The sequence below is a fragment of the Ascaphus truei genome, chromosome 3, assembly GCF_040206685.1.
Source record: "Ascaphus truei isolate aAscTru1 chromosome 3, aAscTru1.hap1, whole genome shotgun sequence".
Lineage (NCBI taxonomy): Eukaryota > Metazoa > Chordata > Amphibia > Anura > Ascaphidae > Ascaphus > Ascaphus truei.
The window spans coordinates 316,198,426-316,219,361 of record NC_134485.1 but is presented as its reverse complement, the minus strand read 5'-3'; the positions used below and the strand labels follow the sequence as shown (position 1 = coordinate 316,219,361).

The 20,936-nt window shown below is 42.0% G+C and overlaps 1 protein-coding gene across 5 annotated transcripts in view; it reads left to right on the top strand.

Moving 5' to 3' along the window:
• The window catches only part of TSC22D1 (TSC22 domain family member 1), an 87,960-nt gene extending 67,526 nt beyond the window's left edge, over nt 1–20,434 (top strand). Inside the window, exons 2-4 of one of the 5 annotated variants that reach the window (XR_012799932.1) lie at nt 15,363–15,414; nt 18,675–19,694; nt 19,818–20,434. Coding sequence is in view for 4 of the 5 variants with exons in the window: in XM_075591103.1 (XP_075447218.1) it covers nt 14,870–15,066; nt 15,363–15,414; nt 18,675–18,944 (519 nt within the window). In the remaining variant the exon portion in view is untranslated. Of the gene's footprint in view, nt 1–6,886; nt 7,289–14,066; nt 14,806–14,844; nt 15,067–15,362; nt 15,415–18,674 lie in introns of those variants that run through there. The other 4 variants (XM_075591106.1, XM_075591107.1, XM_075591103.1 and 1 more) reach the window with 4 other exon arrangements.
• Nucleotides 20,435–20,936: the final 502 nt, after the last annotated feature.

Below are 20,936 nucleotides of genomic sequence, written 5' to 3'. Positions count from 1 at the left end.
CCCCCCCTAGTGGAGGTACAGGGAGGGAGGTATGTGATGTGCAGGAAGAGGGGATGTGATGGGCAGGGGGGGTGATGTGTAGGGCGGGATGGGATGTTATGTGCAGTGGGGTGATGTGTAGGCTGGGGGGTGATGTGCAGGGAGGGGTAATGTTCAGGCTGGGGGAGTGATGTGCAGACAGGGGGATGTGATGTGCAGGAAGGGCAGGAGGAAAGGAGATTTCACCAGCAACAAAGGAAAGGGTTCTTTACAGTAAGGGAAGTTAAAATGTGGAATTCATTATCCATGGAGACTGTGATGGCAGATACAATAGATTTGTTCAAAAAAAGGTTGGACATTTTTTTTAGAAAGGAAAGGTATACTGCGATATAGAGCAAGGCCCCGCTTCTCAGCGCCCCGCTTTTCGGAGATCCGCCGGTACAGAGAAGGGGGCCGCCATGTTGGCGCATGCGCAGAACGGGGTAGTCTGAGGTCACGCATGCGCAGAACGGGTGGTTGTCGAGGGTACGCATGCGCAGAACGGGAGGGTGCGCACACGCAGAAGGGGGAATTGCCGGTTTGGCATGCGCACACGCCGAAAATCACCGGTTCCGCTTTCCGGCGATTTTTGCTTTGCGGCGGGCCCTTAGAACGGAACCTGCTGCTTGCCCAGGGCCCTCCTGTACCAAATAAGTAAACATGGGAAGGATGTTGGTTCAAGGAATAATCTGATTGCCAATTCGTGGAGTCAGGAAGGAATTTATTTTTCCCCTAATGAGATGTCATTGGATGATATGTTACTGGGGTTTTTTGTTTGCCTTCCTCTGGATCAATAAGTATCTGTTGTCTAAATGTAGCATAGATTGAAATCGGACGTATGTCTTTTTTTCAACCTCATCTACTATGTAACTGCACCTAGTGCTAAAATTGGGCTGCCAATGTTGCAGCTGAGGTGTTTTTGTAAAGTAAACGAACGTTATAATAAAATGTAAGGGCATCGCTGCTCATAGGACACTGGGAAATTGTGATCATTTAACGCTTTTCACCTTTTAACTGAGCTTTCGTGGCTGCAGTTCAATGAAGAGTTATTCCAGTTATGTAAACACAGCAATATTAACGTTTTCTGCTCATCGCCATACTGTACCCACCCCCATTGAGTGTATTGGTTTTACCCAGAAAACTTTAAAAAAAAAAAAACTATCAATAGTCTTCTGAAATGGCTTCTGTTGTAACCAGAACTACATCTCCAAGATCTATCTGGTTTACAGTTAGAAATGTTAAATTCCACTTTTTTTTTTTTTTTTTATGCAACATTAACTCCTCTTATCAAATCATCCCAGATATACATTTTACAGCAAAATACTTCTTACCAATGGGGCTAACATATACTAGTGGCATTTTAACATTTAGATCCTAAGTCTGTGTAACAAAGGAGTCATTTAGTTGCATACTTTGATCAAAACATGATCCAAGCCTGCCAACCTTGCATATATCCAGTGTAGGTACCTGCTAAATGGAGTTTACCTTGACGAGGTTGGCAAATATATATATATATATATATATATATATATATATATATATATATTTTAACAACACAGGGCAGCCAACGTTTCGGTCCTCAGAGTGGGACCTTCCTCAGGGAGGTCCCACTCTGAGGACCGAAACGTTGGCTGCCCTGTGTTGTTAATACACTTTATTTACTTCATTATATTGCGGTGTGCAGTCTCTTTGTTACCTGGATTTCCCTGGTTACCCTGTACATATTTCTATATGGGACGAGCATCTGCCTTCATTTGAGAAACCGTGAGTGCAAACTATTTTTTCATTGACTATATATATATATTTATATATATCAACTGTAAATATTACTGTATGTTCGTTTGCATGTCTTAGACAGGTCTGCAACCCTGTCTCTCCCCATTATCGCCCAGCATACAGCACTTCCACTGCAGCAAGGGATTCTGGGAAATGACATGCAAATGAGCACACAGAGCACACTTTTTTGTATCATCTTTGCGGTGTGCTGTCTTCTTTGGTCATCAGGATTCCCCTGGTTACCACACGTCTATGTATATGTATATATATATATATATGTGTGTGTGTATGTATATATATATATGTGTATATATATATATGTGTATATATATATATATGTGTGTATGTATGTATGTATATAGATATAGAGATGTAGAGAGAGATTGAGAGGTGTATATAAAATCTGCTAGTAATCGGAGGAAAGGGTAGGTATCCCATTGCCTTGAAGTATGAAATATTGTTGTTTTTCAGATTGTCAACGGCTAAAACTTGCCTGTATTTGGTATCATGATGTACCCAGAGCAGCAAGTCATCTGTGTGCAACCTGTCACTTTATATAAGAGCCTGAGCGGTTCAAGACAATGGGGGAAGAGCATAGCATGGTGCTGAATTCTTCAATGTGACAGCAGAAGAAACAATATCCCTGAACTTCAGGCATTTTCAGTTGTAGCTAGAGGCTGTTTTTCAAAGCCATCAAAATGTTCTGTCCTTTAGCTAATCCAGTTGATTTAAGAATTTAATTTAAATTTCGATTACCGATTTTAGTTGTGAATTCACACATAACTGAGCAATGTTTTCAGATGCATACACATATTACGGGAAAAGGGCTAGTATGAATTAGAACATTTGAAAAATAAGAATGTGTTGTTACGTGTGACATAAAATGTGTGTTGGCACTTCGTAGTGGCATATGATGAGATTTACATAACCCCCTTTTCTAGGACCGGAGGTACTGACAAGGTGTGCAACCATATCTCTACCTATATCCTTTTTATTCTTAAACACAAGTGGAGGTTTTTTTTTCATTCGTTCCAAAGCTAGTTCTCATCTTGTAACCGTTGTAGGCTTTTATTCATTACTTGATTACATAATATGCCACGTCATGCATTATTTTAACAGATCTTCTCTAGCACTAGGCTTTAGAAAATGGTAAATAACTTTGTTTGATGCAAAAAAAAAAAAAAAAAAGGTTGACACGTTGTAATGCAAAGTTTTAAAAGAAGAACAGGCACCATATGTTTTTATTACAAGTTGTAAACCGTGTATTCTGAACGAAACGTTTCTTACTAGAAATAATCCACCTCTTGGTATAATGTAATTATATTACTTAAGAGCAGCACCCTCTGCTATTTTTGTTGCTTCCCCCTGTGCCTCTGAACAGCAGGGAGTTAATTTCAGTTCCATGGACCGACTGGTTCCCGAGATACCTATGTATATAGGTAGCACAGCCACTGTCCCTCCACAGGAAGCAAAACGACTGTTTAAATCTGCATTAGGCTGCGGCCATGGTAAACGCTGGAGAGGGCGCCAGCGTTCACTCGGCTTCTGCCCGCTGCCTGCAGCAGTTGAGAACTGTGTCCTGCATGCAGAGGAGACGGGGAGGCGTGTCGCGGGGCGTGGCCGTGACGTCACAGAGCTGGTTCACCCTCATTGGGCGAACCGCTCACGTGATCCGGCTGCCGCTTTGCCACCGCGAGTGAAAACCGATTTTTCTGTTTCTTCCTACAACGCGAGCGCCGGCGCCTCTGCTCTCGTGCGCGTTGGCGCGCTCTATAGACCGCCTCATAGAGGCACATCCATGTGATCGCGCCGCGCATGCCCTCCTGCGCGCCGTCACGATCACCATGCCCGCAGCCTTACGCGGGACGATAGGAAGCTACGACATCACCCGCCGCGGCTTCCTATTGTTCTGTATAACGCAGAAATTAAAGTACAGTACCAGGAAGTAACCAGCGCCATATTTCCCGGTATGTCTCTCGGGAACCAGGGGAAATGAACGCTGTTCAGCTTTGGAGACCCTCTGCTTCCCACCAATCTTTAAAAAAAGAAAAAAATAACAAAAAAAGTGTACAAGGTGTGGATTGCTACTTTAATGAGGGGTTTTCCGTGCATGTGGGAAATTGGTTTTGTGTATGGATGTTATCCATTTCTGGGCAATTTTAAATGTGCAATCCCAGATACTTGGCTTTGAAAAACACTTTTTTTTCCCCTCCTTTGGTCGACTTTATTATTTTATTTTATTTTTGTCCCCCTTGCTCTGTGCAGTAACTTTAACCCTTTTTATTGTTTCTCACTCCAGGGATTTATTTTGTCAAAATAATTTTGCTGCCTAGGGATTTAATAAGGGTGACATAATAATTTAAAAATAGTAATGAAAAAACTAAAAATAAATTGTGGAATATTTGTTGTTGTGCTTGTTTTCCCCTAAGCTTTATAACCAGCTTTTGTGCATCAATATGTCTTGTGAGTTTTTAAATAAACACCGTACTTTATCATGGGTACGACGAGGAGCAGCGAAATTGGGAATTTGCCCATATCGATGAGTACTAGTAACATGCAGTCCATTAAATGTATATTTACGTACTAAACCCTGCACCACTACTCCTTGTATTTGTTCATATCCAAGTAGGAACACACACGTGTGTAGCCTCCGCCTTCCCTCCAAGGTAGGACAGGAAATGTCTGATGCGGAGGAGGCCTGTTTAAAGGTAGCCACGCTTCTCACAGATTGTTTTTTCTGTCCTACCTGGGAACAGAGGTTCCCGGGGATCCTTCTTGGATAAGGAGGGAGACGTGAGAGAGGAACAAGCATCTCTTCTAGATGTGCCACTGTTAAGATACTTGCTATATGTAAGCAATGCGGTCAGACACAAGTCCTCCTGTCTTAGTTCACCCTGCAATGTTCCATTTGCAGGAGCAGTACCATCTTGACACCCCTCCCCTTTTATTTTATATACACTATGAGGAAAGCAGGGGCTCTCTGGAGCTGAACCACGTTTCATTTCCGCTTGAGGGACCCCATGCTTCTTGAACCACTTATCGAAAAAGGTGCAGCCGGTCCTCCATGGAGGTTTAAGACCACCGCGTCACGTGGGCCAATGTAAAGCGCTGCGGCTTCCTATTGGGCCATGTCACGCGGGAGATTTAAACCTGTTTTGTTTCCCCTGTAGGGAAGTGCGCCGGTGACACCTTCCCCGATATCTCTGGAAGCTGTGGGGCCCTGGAGATGAAATTAATGCAACTCAGCTCCAGAGACCCCTGCTTTCTAGCTATGTAAATAAAACATTTACAGTGCTCTAGTAACATACCTGCTATGAATTGGGCCCTGGCACGTCAAAGGTCCTTATGATGTACAATGTACACAATAGGCACTTGCTCGTTTCTTGTGTGATTTGAGCTGAAGCAACCAGCCTGATCAAAATGGAAGCAGAATGCGGTCCGGGGCCTGGTCGCAGTCATGTAATTGCTCAGGAGTGATCCCATGACCTGAAAGAGGCCGCCGGACCCCTGGCACTCGAAACATTATTAAAGGAACAGGGTTGGGGGTTTTTTTTAAACCTATTTAACAGGACACAGATTTTGATATGGTTTATACGGAGAGGGATTTTTTTTTGAGTTGTACATCTTGTTGACAGTTAATCTTGGGGGGAAATATGGTAATTAACTAGGCAGAAATAACCTTCAGGAATTCTTCATGGCCACTCAAGCCCATTGCCATCACTGTTAAGAATTTTTTTTTAAATTAAAATAAATCGTAAACTAGTTTCGGGGTTACCGAGCACAAAAACAAATTGTTTCTGCTTTCTCTAGTGTTAACATAGATCAATGTGTGGGAACATTAGTATAGCAGTTAACGGTACTAACTGCGCTCACTGTGTTTTAGTTTTGCTCATTTCCTAGATCGTAATGGCACAAATGGAGTAGTTCTTGTATAAATGTTAACGGTGTTACATAGTTACATAGTAGATGAGGTTGAAAAAAGACGTACGTCCATCAAGTTCAACCTATGCTAAATTTAGACAACAGATACTTTATCCTATATCTATACTTATTGATCCAGAGGAAGGCAAACAAAAAACCCCAGTGTGATATCATCCAATGATATCTCATAAGGGGAAAAATAAATTCCTTCCTGACTCCAAGAATTGGCAATCGGATTAATCCCTGGATCGACATCCTTCCCATGTATACTTATTTGGAATATCCCTGTATACCTTTCCTATCTAAAAAGATGTCCAACCTTTTGTTTTAACAAATCTATTGTATCTGCCATCAGTCTCCATGGGTAATGAATTCCACATTTTAACTGCCCTTACTATAAAGAACCCTTTCCTATGTTGCTGGTGAAATCTCCTTTCCTCCAACTTTAAGGGATTGCCCCGAGTCCTTAGTACTGCCCATGGGATGAATAGTTCTTTTAAAAGCTCCTTGTATTGTCCCCGAATATATTTGTATATAGTTATCATATCCCCTCTTAGCCGCCTCTTTTCTAATGTAAATAAATCTAATTTAGCTAGCCTCTCCTCATAAGTTAGATTGTCCATCCCCTTTATTAATTTGGTGGCTCTTCTTTGCACTCTCTCTAGTTCGATAATGTCTCTTCATAGGATTGTGTTACATTACAAATATCCCTTTCTTGGTAGTAGTTGCATTATGACTATTGCTCCTGTATCTCCCTTTGATTGCTTGGCTTATTTTCAGGTTGTGTTCAGCTTGACAGTAATTCTGCAGGACAAGCTTTCTGCCCTAGTGCTAATTACTATGACCTTAATGAGCAGAGTGTTTAACCCCACCAGTGCCAGATGGTTTTGCTATAAATTGCTTTGGTTGGTGTTACTAATCCACTTACATGGGATCTATCCACAAGGTCTGTTTCCGGTCTTAACCCCTTCTTTGTCTGTGGCAGTGAATGGGGTTAACGTACAAAGCTGAAATTAAGTGACAGGTCCCTTGTAAATGGATTAGAAAAAACTTGCACCAATTAGTAGCCAGACTCCTTTGGGAAGGAACGGCAATTTCATAACTGGATTAGCCCTCACTGTTGAAAGAAGTGAGCGCCTGTGCTTGCTGAGATGTGAAATCTCCCAGTCATAAAGATTTTAATCTCTCTTGATGCTTTATGTAACGCAGTGTCACGTGACCTGCAGCTCGTGATGTCATCATCTGCCCTTGTTTCCTCCTCCTGATCCCGAACCAGCCACTAACAACTGCAGCAAACCTTGTACAGGAGCCAGCGTGCCCTAGACTGCAAGAATATACAGTTGTTGTTTCTTTCCCCTCCGTGAATAGAAATCGCAAAGAGCACAGCATGTAGAAATGAGAATAAGCCGTGTTGGAAGAATTGTGAAATGATCGAGCATGAGGGTTTCACTTGGGAGCTAGTCAGCAGGTTCAGAATAGAAATCTCAATGCAATGGAGCATGCATGGTAGCCGGGGCGGTTACGCCGTAACCATGAAGGTGCTCGTCTTGGAACTGGAGCAGTATCTGAAAAGGTATTCTTGTTTGTATATGTGTTGGTGAGTTTTCTGTCAGCCAGACAGCTTGTTGAGGGGAAAAGAAACGCGTCAAATGGCCGTTGAGGTGGTATCTGTAATGGGAGAAAGAGTGAGTAGCTTTATTGTTTAAGCACTAGCGGTTAAGAATGATTGCTAACTAGAAGTAATTTTACCACTCTGCCTTGGACAATAAAACAAGATTTTAGAAAGGGATTAAGTGCCTACATTCCCCTGGGTGCACCTCTGTTGAAAGATTCAAGCTTCCTGGGTCTCTCGGGTGCCTTTTCCATACACCAAAAGAAAATACTTGTTATAGATTATTCTTCAACTGATGTGGTTTATGAACAATATGTTCTCGCTATTGGAGTGAAATACTTTTATATATTTCATAAACGCTCAATGCCCTACTAAAATGGATAGGTTAAATGTTGACATTTGGGATAGGAATTTATTTTTCATTGTGTAGCTGTGTTATTGCACCATTTCATCTTTCTGGACCATGACCACACAGGGGGATTTTTACCACTAACATGTAGAAAATGATACGTTTATTTTATTATTGTCCGTGCAAGGGATTCTGGCTGTGTGTAAGGTATTTGGAAGATTGATATATTGATTATAGCTGTAGCAACTGCAGGATACTATTGTAGGATAGTAGAGAATGTTGCTGTCACATCAACATTTCTGATCATAAGATTTAAAAGATAACATTCCCAAAATGTTAAAACCAAACATTTTCTATACCAGTTGAACCCTTATTATTTCTCTGTCAAGCTCGTCTGTGCTTTGTATTGAATATTTACCTTTTATGGAATGTATCTAACATTATTTAAGGGCTTATTGTTTGTTTTGCAGTTGCATAACAAATTCACTTTGGTCTCCAGAACTTGTGCAGAGTGGAAACTAAGGACTTTGACAGAAAATGACCACACACTAAAAAGAGAATGTAGATGTAATGCGGAAGAGCGAGCCATGTCTTTTATACAATGTAATCCTAGTTTTTACCAGTTAAACTTTTGAGCCTAAATTTGAAAAACCTCTTGAGGAATTGTTGCCCAGCTGAGTAGTTTCACTTTGCAGCGACCAAAGTGCAAGTTCAAATATTTCATGTTTCTAGCCACTATGGATATAAGAAACATTCACACATTTACAGTGAATTTGGGGCATTCGCCCATGTAATGTAACCTCTGCTTGGGGAATAGTGACTGAAGAGCACCATTGGTGCCCTCAGCTGAACTAGACTTGATGCTAAAGAATCAAACCACATGAAGGGATGTACAGATAAATATTCTGGTGGGCAAGGTTTAGTTGGTTTATTATTACATTGGTTAGAATTGATTCATTGATGGCCATTTTACACACCTATCATGGCATGTTTGGCAAGGCTCTGTTTGTTGTGACCACTGTATGTTTTACTGTGTTGTAATAATGTAGCTTTTTTGTGTTTTTAGATAAGCTGTACATTTGCTGCATGTTTATTTCAACGACCATGGTAATTTCCTGCTTTAAAGTTAAGGCAAGGCTAATAAGGAAAGAAAGAAATGGGCGAGTAGAAGCTTGGATATATATGCAATCTAACTTGGTTGTCCAGAAAACCTTTTGTAAAGACTGTTAAAAGTCTGAGTTTTCATAAACCAAACCACGCTAATGGCAAAGATTTGGCTGCTTTTATTTATTTTTTAAACCAATCACAAACCTCTGAAGGGAGGCATATTTGTCAATCAACTGTGTTCTTCTCCCACTCTGTCTTTATCACTCAATCGGGATAGAGGGGGATCTGCCTATGAAAGCACTTCCTGAACACACAATGACATCAGATAATGGGTGTCGAGGAAATCAAACCGATTCAAAGTCTCAGCTCATCACGTTTCCATACGGGCCTAAAAATACTCATAGATGTCACATTTGTGAATTCATTCACTCCGAAGTAACCCTTTAAACATGTCCGTGATGTTAGTTCACTTTGGTCGTAGGAGTTTTCATTCTGTATTCATTAAAACACGTATAGTTTTTGCTGTTAGCTGTGCTCTTTTTGTGTACTACAGAAATCCCCCCAGAAGTTAAACTCGTATCATGTTCATATCTTGCCCCCTGTGTATGGTCCTGCTCTTAATCTGTAGGTATATTAAAAAAAAATCATGATTTAATCGGTAGCTTCTGACGTTACCATGGTAACCTTGAGCCTGCACTGGGTAAACTTGAGACTTCAATTTACCCTCCATTGTATTGCAGGTGCCTACAATATATCTCGTTGGGTGAGCGTCACATTTTAAAAATAAAAACCTTTTTGGAAAGGGCAAGAAGAGATCTTTTAAAGCAAGTGTAACAATAAAATGGCGATCAGTACGGATCGATTCTTTAAAAGGGTTCCAGGGTAGAAATATCAAAACATTTTGAGAAAACCAAAGTACGCTTAGAAATATGCAGCAATCTGCTGCAAGTTGTCTGATTTGTATATCGTTGTAGAGGTAAATATTAAGTGCATTTTTGGCAAATACGCACTAAATGCACTGCCTGACTTGGAATTTCTTTATATTTCATTGAAAAATTAATTCGACACCTAATCTTCATAACTAGTCATCTCAAAATACCTTCCTTTTTAAATACAGACTTTTTCCTGTCAATAAGAACATTTTACTCGCCTTTTCCTCAGTACTCAGACTATAGTTAATGACTTTTACCTCTACGACGACGATATGTAATCATAAGGAATCAAAACCACTAGCTGCTAATAGAAAAACTGCTGTTAATACCATATTGTAAATAACCTTCACACGTATGCCCAATGTCCTGCCCTGAGCAATGCAACTTGCACAATATACAACACACACTAGTTTTTGATGGGGATCATACATAACCGAGGCAATGATGCTTTAGTGATTGAGGGGGGTGGGTTCTAATCTCTACAATCTTTGAACATTGGAGCAGGCCATTTGTAAGAATTTCAGGGGGAAAAGATGATCTATTTTCTCAATCTGTAATCTAATGAATAATTTAACAACAAATTTACAAATTGATGTAATCAGAATGGAAAGTCAAACCGGAGGAATCTTTGTCACATTTGTTCAGTGGCTTGTTGTTCACAACCTGCTGCATTGCCGTAGCTACCATCTCACTGTTGCCACATGCTGATTGTGTGTAGGCATTCACAACCCATCTATAAACGTGCTAATCTTATTTACGCGTATGACGAAGTCCACTCACAGCTGTCTGCCCGCTGGATGGTGACGAGTAGCTTCTCTCCCCCTTCTACCCCCTACCTGTTTTAACGCATGAGCTGCACTGCGTTATTATGAGTAGGGTTTTCAGTTTTTAGTATGTATGTAAAAAAATAAAAATAATAATAATAATTTATCTGCTTGTTTTGTTTTCCCAATGTTTTCAGTTTTACAAAATCTGTGCTTTCTGTTGTAGTTTCCATACTCCCCTTGTGTTGCTTTTTGTCTCCTACCTGTGGGTGGGCTGCTTACAAGAGGTGGAACTCAATAAGAAACGATGCGTCATTTCCGGTTTAAATCGAAAGCGCAAGATCAGTTGGTGGTATTTTCCAGTTAAGCCTTAAAACCTGAATCCCTAATTATGGGGTATCTGCTTTTTTTGCAGTGTCTGTACATGTATAACTTATTCTTTAGAAGTAGCAGAGATTAGAGGAGCCAGAACATAGAGAACCATGCAATTATCTTTTTTTTCCCTTCCCTCCACGTTGCCCTATAGCCTTCTTTCTTGACATTTGGTGCCCAGACTCAATATTCCTATACTTTATGCTATAGACTAGGGGTTAGCAAATCCAGTCCTCGAGCTACCAACTGGTCAGGTTTTCAGGATATCCCTGCTTCAGCACAGGTGGCTCAATCTGCGGCTGTCAAAGACTAGAGTTGCCCACCTATGCAATAGACGCACACATTTTCCTCCCATTTACCCTTAGCATGAAGGCCTGTAAAGTACTGGTTGAATGGAACACCTCAGAATTTTCTATGGGTTGCAATGCATTTAAAGTCTTGGTAAGTAAGGCTGAGTCCCCGCTAGCGCTGAGCGGGTGGCGCTTGCGGCGGTTACTTACATATATAGATATACGTAAGTCCCCGCTCACGCAGTGCGTGCGGCGCTCGTGAGCGGGCACACACGCTCACCCGCGATCGGCGCTTAGGTAAACAAAAAAACTATGCTTACCCGTGCGCTCAACTACCCGCAATGCCCCCTCCCCTCCCCCGCGTGCGTACAAGCAGGACACCCGGCGCTCAGGCTTGGAGCGCTCTCCAAGAATGAGCGCGCTCAGCGCCAGCGGGGACTTGGCCTAAGACTGTCCAGGATCATGTACTTTTTCAATTTTTGAAACCTATTGGTTGGCAAGCTGACATACCTAGTGATTGTCATTTCTAGCCCCCAGGCCAGCTAAACACTTAGTAGTAACTATAAACAAAGTTAATCGCAATATAAGTCTGAGCTCAGACAGGATGCGATGCGACGTGCACGTTCGCCACTCTTTCGCTTTGGTGTGTGGGAGTTTTCAAACGGAAGTACAGCGTTGACGCCGCTGCACTTGAAATTACAACTTCAGTTGTCTTTTTCAAGTGGCAGCCGCGTCACGTGTACTTCACCAACCAATCACAAACACACAAACTTAGTTTCTTTTTTTTAAAATTAAATGGCTGACGTGGTTTTGCCTCCAATTGCGTCATTCTGTCTGCTGGGGATGAGCACACCGCCCAGCAGACAGAGGCTTGCAAAAGCGGACGCGCGGTAGTGTAGCAGCCTGTCTGAACTGAGCCTTAGGCTGCGGTCCCAGTCACTGCCACAGCGCTCGGCTCGGCGTGCGCTGTGCGTGTAAGCACCGCCCCTCAATGGGGAAGGGCCCAGTACGCACCATCATGCTGAAGGTGCAGCCGCACCGTACTGCAAAAAATTTTAAACTCAATGAAATTGAGTTTAAACCTTGCGACGGAGGCGTGGCCACACCCCAACCGGCGGTTCACCCAATGAGGGAGAACCTGACGCGTGAAGTGATGGCCACGCCCCCGCAAATCCCCGACCACGCTCCCTCTTCTCTTGGAGACCGCAGATCGCAGTTAGCGCTGTGCACGCGCCGCCGTTCCCCCCCGGCGGGCGCGTGTCATAGTTATGACTGGGACCGCAGCCTTAGGCATGTTTGTAACTTGACATCCTTGGTGGGAGATTTTTGCTGCCACGACATTCACTGGACAGCAATTAGATGTAGTCCCCAAAAATGTTGTGATGTACATTTTGTTTGTTTTGGGAATCAAAAGTCTACTTCTGTACACCATCGGTTTCACTGCAATATTTCTGTACCACCCACTTGAAACCTGCAATTTACCATGGGGGTCATTCAAATTTCTAATCTAAATCTGTAAAGCTGTTCTATAAAGTTTGAGTAATAAAATGAAGGCAATCTATATATTTACTGTTTAAAGCTGCAGTTCAGGCTCCCGTTTTTTTTTTTTTTTTAATTATTTTTTTAACTTCAATAGTTTCATCTGGGCAATCTCTACTTACCTAAAAAAAAAACTGCATAGCTGCCGGTCAATTCGTTCTCCTTCTATTGATCGGCAAAGTTTGGCGACATCTTTAAGTATGGGGAATGTAAATCGTTGCTATAGGAACAAGCATGCTTGTTAAAATAGAATACAAGAAAATTGGTCTTTCAAAGTTGTTTTTTTTAAAACAGAAAATGCTAACAGTATTTTTTCTTACTACAGAACTGATTTATTAAAAAAACACACATGCAGGATATTGCCTGAACTGCAGCTTTAAGCAATGAAAGGTGTTTGAAACACAGAAACCTGCGTTCCTGGCAGTCGATGCATTGGGCAATGTGCTTTCACTTATTCCACCTTCACAAAATGGCTACTGTAAGCATTCGCCTGTAAATACAGACCATCGTCCATTCTTTTTTTAAATTTAGTTTGTAGGAATTGAGTTGCTATCACGAACAATCACATGATGGGTTATTATTGGTCCCAAATTGGCTCGCTTACCGTGATGCTTTATGGTAGTAGTGTACACAATGAGGGCATTGTTAAAAACAAAAAAGTGCAATTACTGGGACAGTGGCCAGAAGCTTCTATGAAATGTGGGTAAGGAGAGTATGGAAACTGAATGGCTGTCTGTTTAAATTACATGCCGTCAGTTTCCACTAGGAGGCGATGCAGCATCGCAAACCGTGCCCTTAATAGCACAGCTTTGCATATAGTTTAAACTAGGGGTGTCCCCATGTATAACTCCAAACGTGCTTTAGTTGTATAGATTTGTAGTGCCGGTCTTGGACCAATAAGACAGATTATTTTATCGTCCGATCTGTTCTTTATGAGCTTTCAACAAACACATGAAAATGTCTTTTTAGGGCACGTGTGCTGCTTTGGTAGGAAATTGTTAACTCAATCTCAACGTATCCATAGCAATTAGTCAGGTACACCCTGAGAATGATTTAATTAAAATGCGTTGTATTGGCATCACCCCAGCATGTGATACCTTTTAAATAGATGAGTATTTATATAAAGGTATTGTTTGTCTTTAGAGATAATAGAAGCATGTGAAACATGTTCGAGGTCTGGGATCTCGTGTCCCGATTATGGGTAATGATGCAATCGGCGAGTAACCAGCAGCATTTATTACACGTATTCGAGCAATCCCCTTCTTGTTTCTATCAGGGGTTTCATTAGATTAGCTCAAAACAGGGATATGGGGCAATACATAGCAAGATTTAACCGGTTCTAGAGACTGGGACAGTGCCAGGGATTGATCTCCAGTTGGTTCAGTCTTTTCCACATCCCTAAACACACTGTACTTTTTCATGCCATTTCAAATAATGAGTGATCTTAGAGGACGTGTCGCCTTCAAAGCTCTCCTTGTACAATACATACAGGTTGCTTTGTTCCAGATCTACTCATGGGGATCCAGTGCATCCTTTCACTTCCCCACCATCAGCCGTGTACATACTCTGCGCCTCCATCTCCTTCCAAGGCATCCATCCGCACCCTTTCAGCGCCGTGCACCCATCCTTCCCCCGACCCGAAAGGCTTCGCTTGGAGCTGGAGGGGCGTTTCCGAACGCAGACTCAGCCAATAGGCGCTGTCGTCCTATACATAATACATTATGCAATGAGCTCCGAGCCCCCGGGTTTCCAGCGGAGCCTGGGAAGCGCTGACCTGGCTGGAGATTTCTTCCCGCAGCAGAAGCTGCAGCATCATCACCCAGCATCACACAACAACAGCAGCAGCAGCAGCGCTGCTCCCACTGTCACCAGGATTGAGGGCATGCACCCATGTCTGCTGCTCACTAAGGAGCTTGATGTAGATTTAAATTTTGTTCTAATTTTTTTTTTGCCCCCTCCTTCCCCCCCGTTATATTTGGGTGCTTGCGGTTTGCATGATCAATCTCCAATGTAGAGCAGCGGCAGCAATGGATCTGGGAGTTTGTCAACTGAGGCATTTTTCCATCTCTTTCCTGTCGTCCCTGCTTGGCACAGATAATAACTCGTCGGTGAAAGTCGACAGTAGGTAAATGAGAGCCGCGGTTCGGCAGAGGGAGGGAGGGGGTTGGCGCTGTGTGATCTGTGCAGTAATGCAGGTGAATGGCACAGTCCCGATGATCCCTTTGTCCGCTGTTTTGGACACAGTGGGTGTAGGGGCTGCAATGGCACCTGCTTATGTTACTGTATGTGTAGCTCGCGGTGGGACAGTTCTGCAAATGAATGATTGTGGAAGATCTAATCGTCTGAACACCCCGATCTATGAGCTGTGCGGGATCGTCAACCTTTTGTAAGCATCTCGTTTTACACTATGGTCGTGCCCACACGTTTGTAGCAGTCACAATTTCTATCCGTATGCCCTGCTCTTGTCAAGCATAGCTTTAATATCAAACTGTGGGTAGGGAGGGGGTTTGCAAGGCAATGCAGTAAGGGGGAGGGGGAGACTGCAGCCAGGCTAAAGTGTTTTTCTGTTTTATGATTTTCCTCTGTATGGTGACATCCTTAGTAGTGCCACTGTGGACACTAACAAGTGTATCGTGATGCGTTTCTTGGTCGAGTGCTAATGTATCTTTGTTTGTTTTTCAGCTCCTCTGGTGCAAGCGTTGTAGCTATAGACAACAAAATTGAACAAGCCATGGTATGTACTCCTATGATTTTCTTTCTGCTGTGGGGGGAGGGGGGTTGTCATTGCTGTGTTGTATTACATTTGAATACTAGTTGAGAGTAGAAGCTAAAGGGAAGGATGCAGGTGCTGAGGGACCTCACAACGCAGCACAGCATATAAATGCTGAAAAGTAAATGTAGGTGCAGGGCATTGTATAGTAGGCAGGGATATTTAGTGTGTGTGTATATATCATATACATATACATACACACACGCAAACATTTTGCACACTACGAGTGCATCGTTTATGATTTTTGATAGTAGTGATACGATATTTACACCAGGCATCACCCAGAAAGAGCTGATTTATTTGTAATTAATATTGACACAACATACCTTGCTGCTTTCCAATCATTTAAGCCTCCCCCTTCCCAGGATGCGCACCTGGCACAAACACCATAAGGGTGTGTGTGTGTGTGTGTCGGGGGGGGGTATCGTTTATTTCTCAGGCTGATTTGTGCCCTGTACTTTGTATTTCCTCTTTGGCCGCTCTTTGTTATTGGAGCGCTGCCTGTGGCTTTGCTGCTGCTCTCACGCGATTCCGTGCCTGCTGTTACTAGGCAAGATGAGAACCTTTAACTCCCGGTTATAAATAGCTCTGCTGCTGATTGGCTGCCGGGGGAGTCAGGGTGGGAGGGCGGTACCGCTGCTTCTGACGTCACCGCCGGGGAGGAAAACACTATGCGGCAACCTGCTTAGTTCAGACCGGCTGCAGCCGGTGTGTGCCGGGCAGGCTGCCTGAGCGCGGGGTGTGAGCGGGTACTCCGCGCGGCTTCCCATCCATTAACAGATTAACACACATGCACGGAGTATAGCTTTCTGAAGCACACCATTCATGTTTAATGTAGTCTATACGGCAAAATCCTGCTTGTACGAGTTGCAGGAAGGGTCTGTTTTACTGTGTTGACATCTTGCTGAGGTCATAGATGATGCATTTTGAACGTGTGAGGTGTTAAAGGAAAAACTTTAAATGCAACGTGTGAAATCTTCGTACCGTACCATACAACATTGACATTTTCTGTCATTTTACAGGGTTACAATACCAACATCAGTAACTTATTATTTATTAAAGATACACCAGGGTATTCTACAGCGCAGTTAAATAGGGCGAAGATCAGAATGATAAAACATACACAACTATGGTTCAATATGTAAGGAGGGTCCTGCTAATCTAAAGGTTCTAAAAATCTAATTATTTTAACAATATATTCAAATAAGTTATATTGGTCATTTAAAAAATATATTTTATTGACGATTTGCATTCAGGCAAGGAAATTATGACTTCCAACATCAATGACACAGTAAGAACATAGAGCGATGTTATCGGAGTATATCCTCAAGACCAAAAACATTGACATGTACAAGTAACATGTTCAGTTTTGGGAACAAAACGAACACAAGCAAGGCATCTTTTCAATAGAATAATGTTCTTAACCAATCCTGCTAGAATAAAGAACTGGGCCGTTCTCCCCAAATTGGGACTGCAACCCAGGTAGTATATTTAGAAGGTGTAGCTGTTTAGATCGGAAGAGGGAGCTTTTTATATACAGGGACCATTTCATAAAATAAATCTTCTAGTCCTTGACTCCCAAGTCAGCTCAAGCAACCAGTCTTTCGGAGGAAAGCATTGTTAAGTATTGTATCTGCTTGGGATATCTGTGACCTGCAATCAGTTCCTGGTCAGCAATACGTGGTATATGAATTGAGAGTAATTTCCAATTAGACAAGTTGCCAACATTAAGGCTTTACAATTCATCTACACAAGTGCTGATTCCCATTAGATTTTAAAGTCTTATACCAGAATCTCTTCACCTTATGGCACTATTCAAAAACAATGCAGAATTTTTTTTTCCCCTACCACATTTGTGACATGCTGAAGAGTAATTTCCAAGAAATGTACTCTGCATCAAAGGGAAGATGCCCTACGCTGAATCTTAAATTGATTCTGAATGAAGGTCACATTTTCACCTGGTTGGGGGAAGAGGAATTTATCCAGTTCCTAATTACAGGGGCCACCAATATAGGTCTCTCTTTCTTTCGTTCTTTTTTTTTTTTTTTTTTTTTTTTAAGCTTATTTAAAAATAAATAAAAGTAACACATTTTGTAGCTTTGGAAAATTCAGATGGGAGACAAAAGGTATATGGGTTCAAAACAATTGCAGCCATTGCTAAGGGGTTAGCGCAGTGCCTGACCAAAAAAATTGTTGAATTTATTGAATTTGTCCTTCAAATGCTGAAAGGACATCAAACAATTACAACATGGGTCCCAGTGATCCCTGAACCATTTAATTTGCTGGCACTTATGTTCATGACAGGAGCATCATAATAGCCAGCAGGGATATCCGAGGACAATTTGAATCTTCTACAAATCAATTGCCAAGCCCCAACCGTATCTAGATCAATACATTATTTCATATCCCATTGTATACCTGAAAAAAACTTATGTAAAAAAGGATTCCTTCTTGACTATATCATGCTGTTTGAGGTGGTTCAGTGCACCTTTGCATAAATGTAAAGTTATAAAGAGCATGAATTGTCAGTGGTTAATACTGAGAGAAGCATGCTCATAACTCCTCTTTCCTATTGCATCACCAATAATACTCTAGGCACAATTATGGAATTAGTGTGGACCTTTCGTATATGATTTAATGATTAAGCCGAAAATGCTTGAATTATGAACTTTTGTTATGGTTTACCAAGCAGTTAAGCAAAGTAATAATTGGCACATATGGCATCACTGAACAATAATTCATCACCATTTTTTTTTTTTTTCAACAGAGTTGTGGTAGTGTATGACCCTTGTGTGTCAGTAAAGCATGTATTTCTTGTTATCTTTCATGGGCCATTTCTTCTCCATCGACCCCTGTGGCTGAGCCATAACATAGTACTCTAAATACAATTTGTTTAATTAAATGATGATTCATTTGTGAAACAAGACATGCACACTGATTTATTTATCTAACAGTAGGACTAGGTGGTTGTGAGATGCTGAGGTCTAGTCTTTATACATATATAGATGACATCGTCACCTTCACTTCCATAGGGTGTTTCTATAATGTTGGTTTGTCCTGACTGATAGAAGGGAGGAGTTTTGAATATAGATCTGGTCCCTCTTTTTGGTTACTTCAACTTTTTCCTTTGATCAGAGGCATACAGTACAGCATGTCCTCCAGGTAAAAACTATGTTATCACAGTTGCCTCTGCCTTGAAATGTGACTGTTATGTTCTGTTGCAGGACTTGGTGAAGAGCCACCTAATGTATGCAGTCAGAGAAGAGGTGGAGGTCCTGAAGGAACAGATCAAGGAGCTAATCGAAAAGAACTCGCAGCTGGAGCAGGAAAACAGCCTGTTGAAGACCCTGGCCAGCCCCGAACAGCTTGCCCAGTTTCAGGCTCAGCTCCAGAGCGGCTCCCCTCCCTCCTCTTCCTCATCTTGTTCGCAGCCTGCAGGAAACACCCCAGCACCTGCCCAACCCGCCTCACAAAGCTCAGGCCCCTCGGCATAGCACTTTGAATGCCATCCTGAACAGTCAGTCAGTCCAATGTCTCATTCAGACTTTTTAGACGGGACTAGTTACACTTTGACTTTCCTAGTGACCATACAATATCACCACCACGTCAACAAACACTAAGGAGTTGTGTTACCATGGGGTAATGTTATTCTGAGGGCCCAAATGTATGATACCGCCTAATGTTAACAACTCTTGAGTGCTAATGCGCTTTGACTTCGACAATTACAGAGAGGGTGGCCAAAATCTCTGCTTTTTCTATGGAAATGAAGTGTCCTAATAATTTCAGCAAAGGCCCCACGATTCTCTCACCCCTGGATGTGCCTCTGACCAACACACCATATTTAATGAGCAGGTGCCAGCCGTGCCTCCCACTCCCATTAGACACCGCTTTCACCTTTGCTGCAGACATCCATTTTCTTTTCAGTATTAAAGAGCCGTTTTTGTTCCCCTTCTCACTCCTTGACTCGAAGGAATATTTTTATTATACAGCGTGTTATATTGGAAATTTGGCATAATTCCACTGTGGACTACAGCAACTACTGTAAATAATACAAGGAACATTGAGTCACTCGGGAGCTGTGACTCCTCATCTCCCCACCCTTTTATTTTATGTTACTTTGCTCATCATATGCTGTGCTGTAAATGATGCAAGAACTTTCAAGCATAATGGTTGTAAAGCAGTGGATTGAACTGGACTGGAAATAACTTGTAGCCTTCCTCATTCCCTCTTTCAGCAACTTGGAGGTAATTTGGTGGAAATAAACAACTGACAAGACACACACACACACCTAAGTTGCAAGTGGTTAAAGGTATTGAAGTGTTTTCACCATTCATTTTCTATCACTCAACAAACCCCTTGTTTTGCAGTTCATCTTCTTTTCGATCTGAGGCAGGTCGTATGCAGAGCAGTTTGAGGAGAACCCACATGCGGTTGGGAACTAAGATTATTTCAATGAAGTTTTTTTGCCTACTGTATATTTGTGTATGTAGTGTAAGTACTCTGTAATATAGAAAACTTGTAAGTTAAAGTACTACTTAGGTTGTACAGATTGAAATTTAGTGGTTTCATTGGCTGAACTGAATTGTTTGAACAGTCTCTCTCTTTTTTTTTTTTAAAGCTGCTATCCCCGTAAGTGCCAGGGAAGTCTAAGTTGCAGGTTCCTCTGGCACTGACGTGGCTAGCCAGGAACACACCTGTGCAACTGTTTAGGGCTTGGCAGATTCATGCCCGTTTTGTGTCTTTTTTTTCTGAATTTGCCTTGGCTGGTATCTTTTTGAAGTAAAGCCCAGTTCACTGAAGTTTCTTGTTTTTGGTTTAGACACTCCAGATACTGACCACATTCTGCTAACAAAATGGAATATATGAGCTGTACGGTAGTATGCATACGTTGTGCATGTTCTCTAAACAGTTGTAACACGTCAATGTATTTAACTGTTGCACTTCCTGTCAACTTTCAATAAAGCATACATTGTTGGTAAAGAAATGTCTTTGTAACTCAGCTTGATCTTAAAATCCGTACAAATTGATTTTTCTGATAAAATTATTTTATTCTTCAATGAATTTCAAACTGGCACTCAACGCCTCTTTTGTCTTTGGTACTTGTGGTGCTCTGGTCTGATGGCCATCCAAGGTTCACGTTCCATATACTGCAGAAAAGGTTCTCAGGTGAGCAGCACACACAGACTTAGAGTAGAGGAGACTCGTGATGCTTCATGTTGCTTGTTTTATTCCACCTATGTGAATAGTACTTATTTGGACATCATGTGGTACACACGGCACAGCAATGTTTCAAGGGTGTCCTGCCCTGTACTTTCATCAGGCTTGGAGACCAGCCTGGTGCTCCAACATGCTGCGTGTACCATATGATGTCCAAATACTATGTACATCGGTGGAATAAAAAAAAGGCAACTTCAAGTATCATGGGAGTGTCCTCTACTAAGTTTGTGTGTGCTGGTCGCTTCAGATAATTTTCTGCAAAATAGATT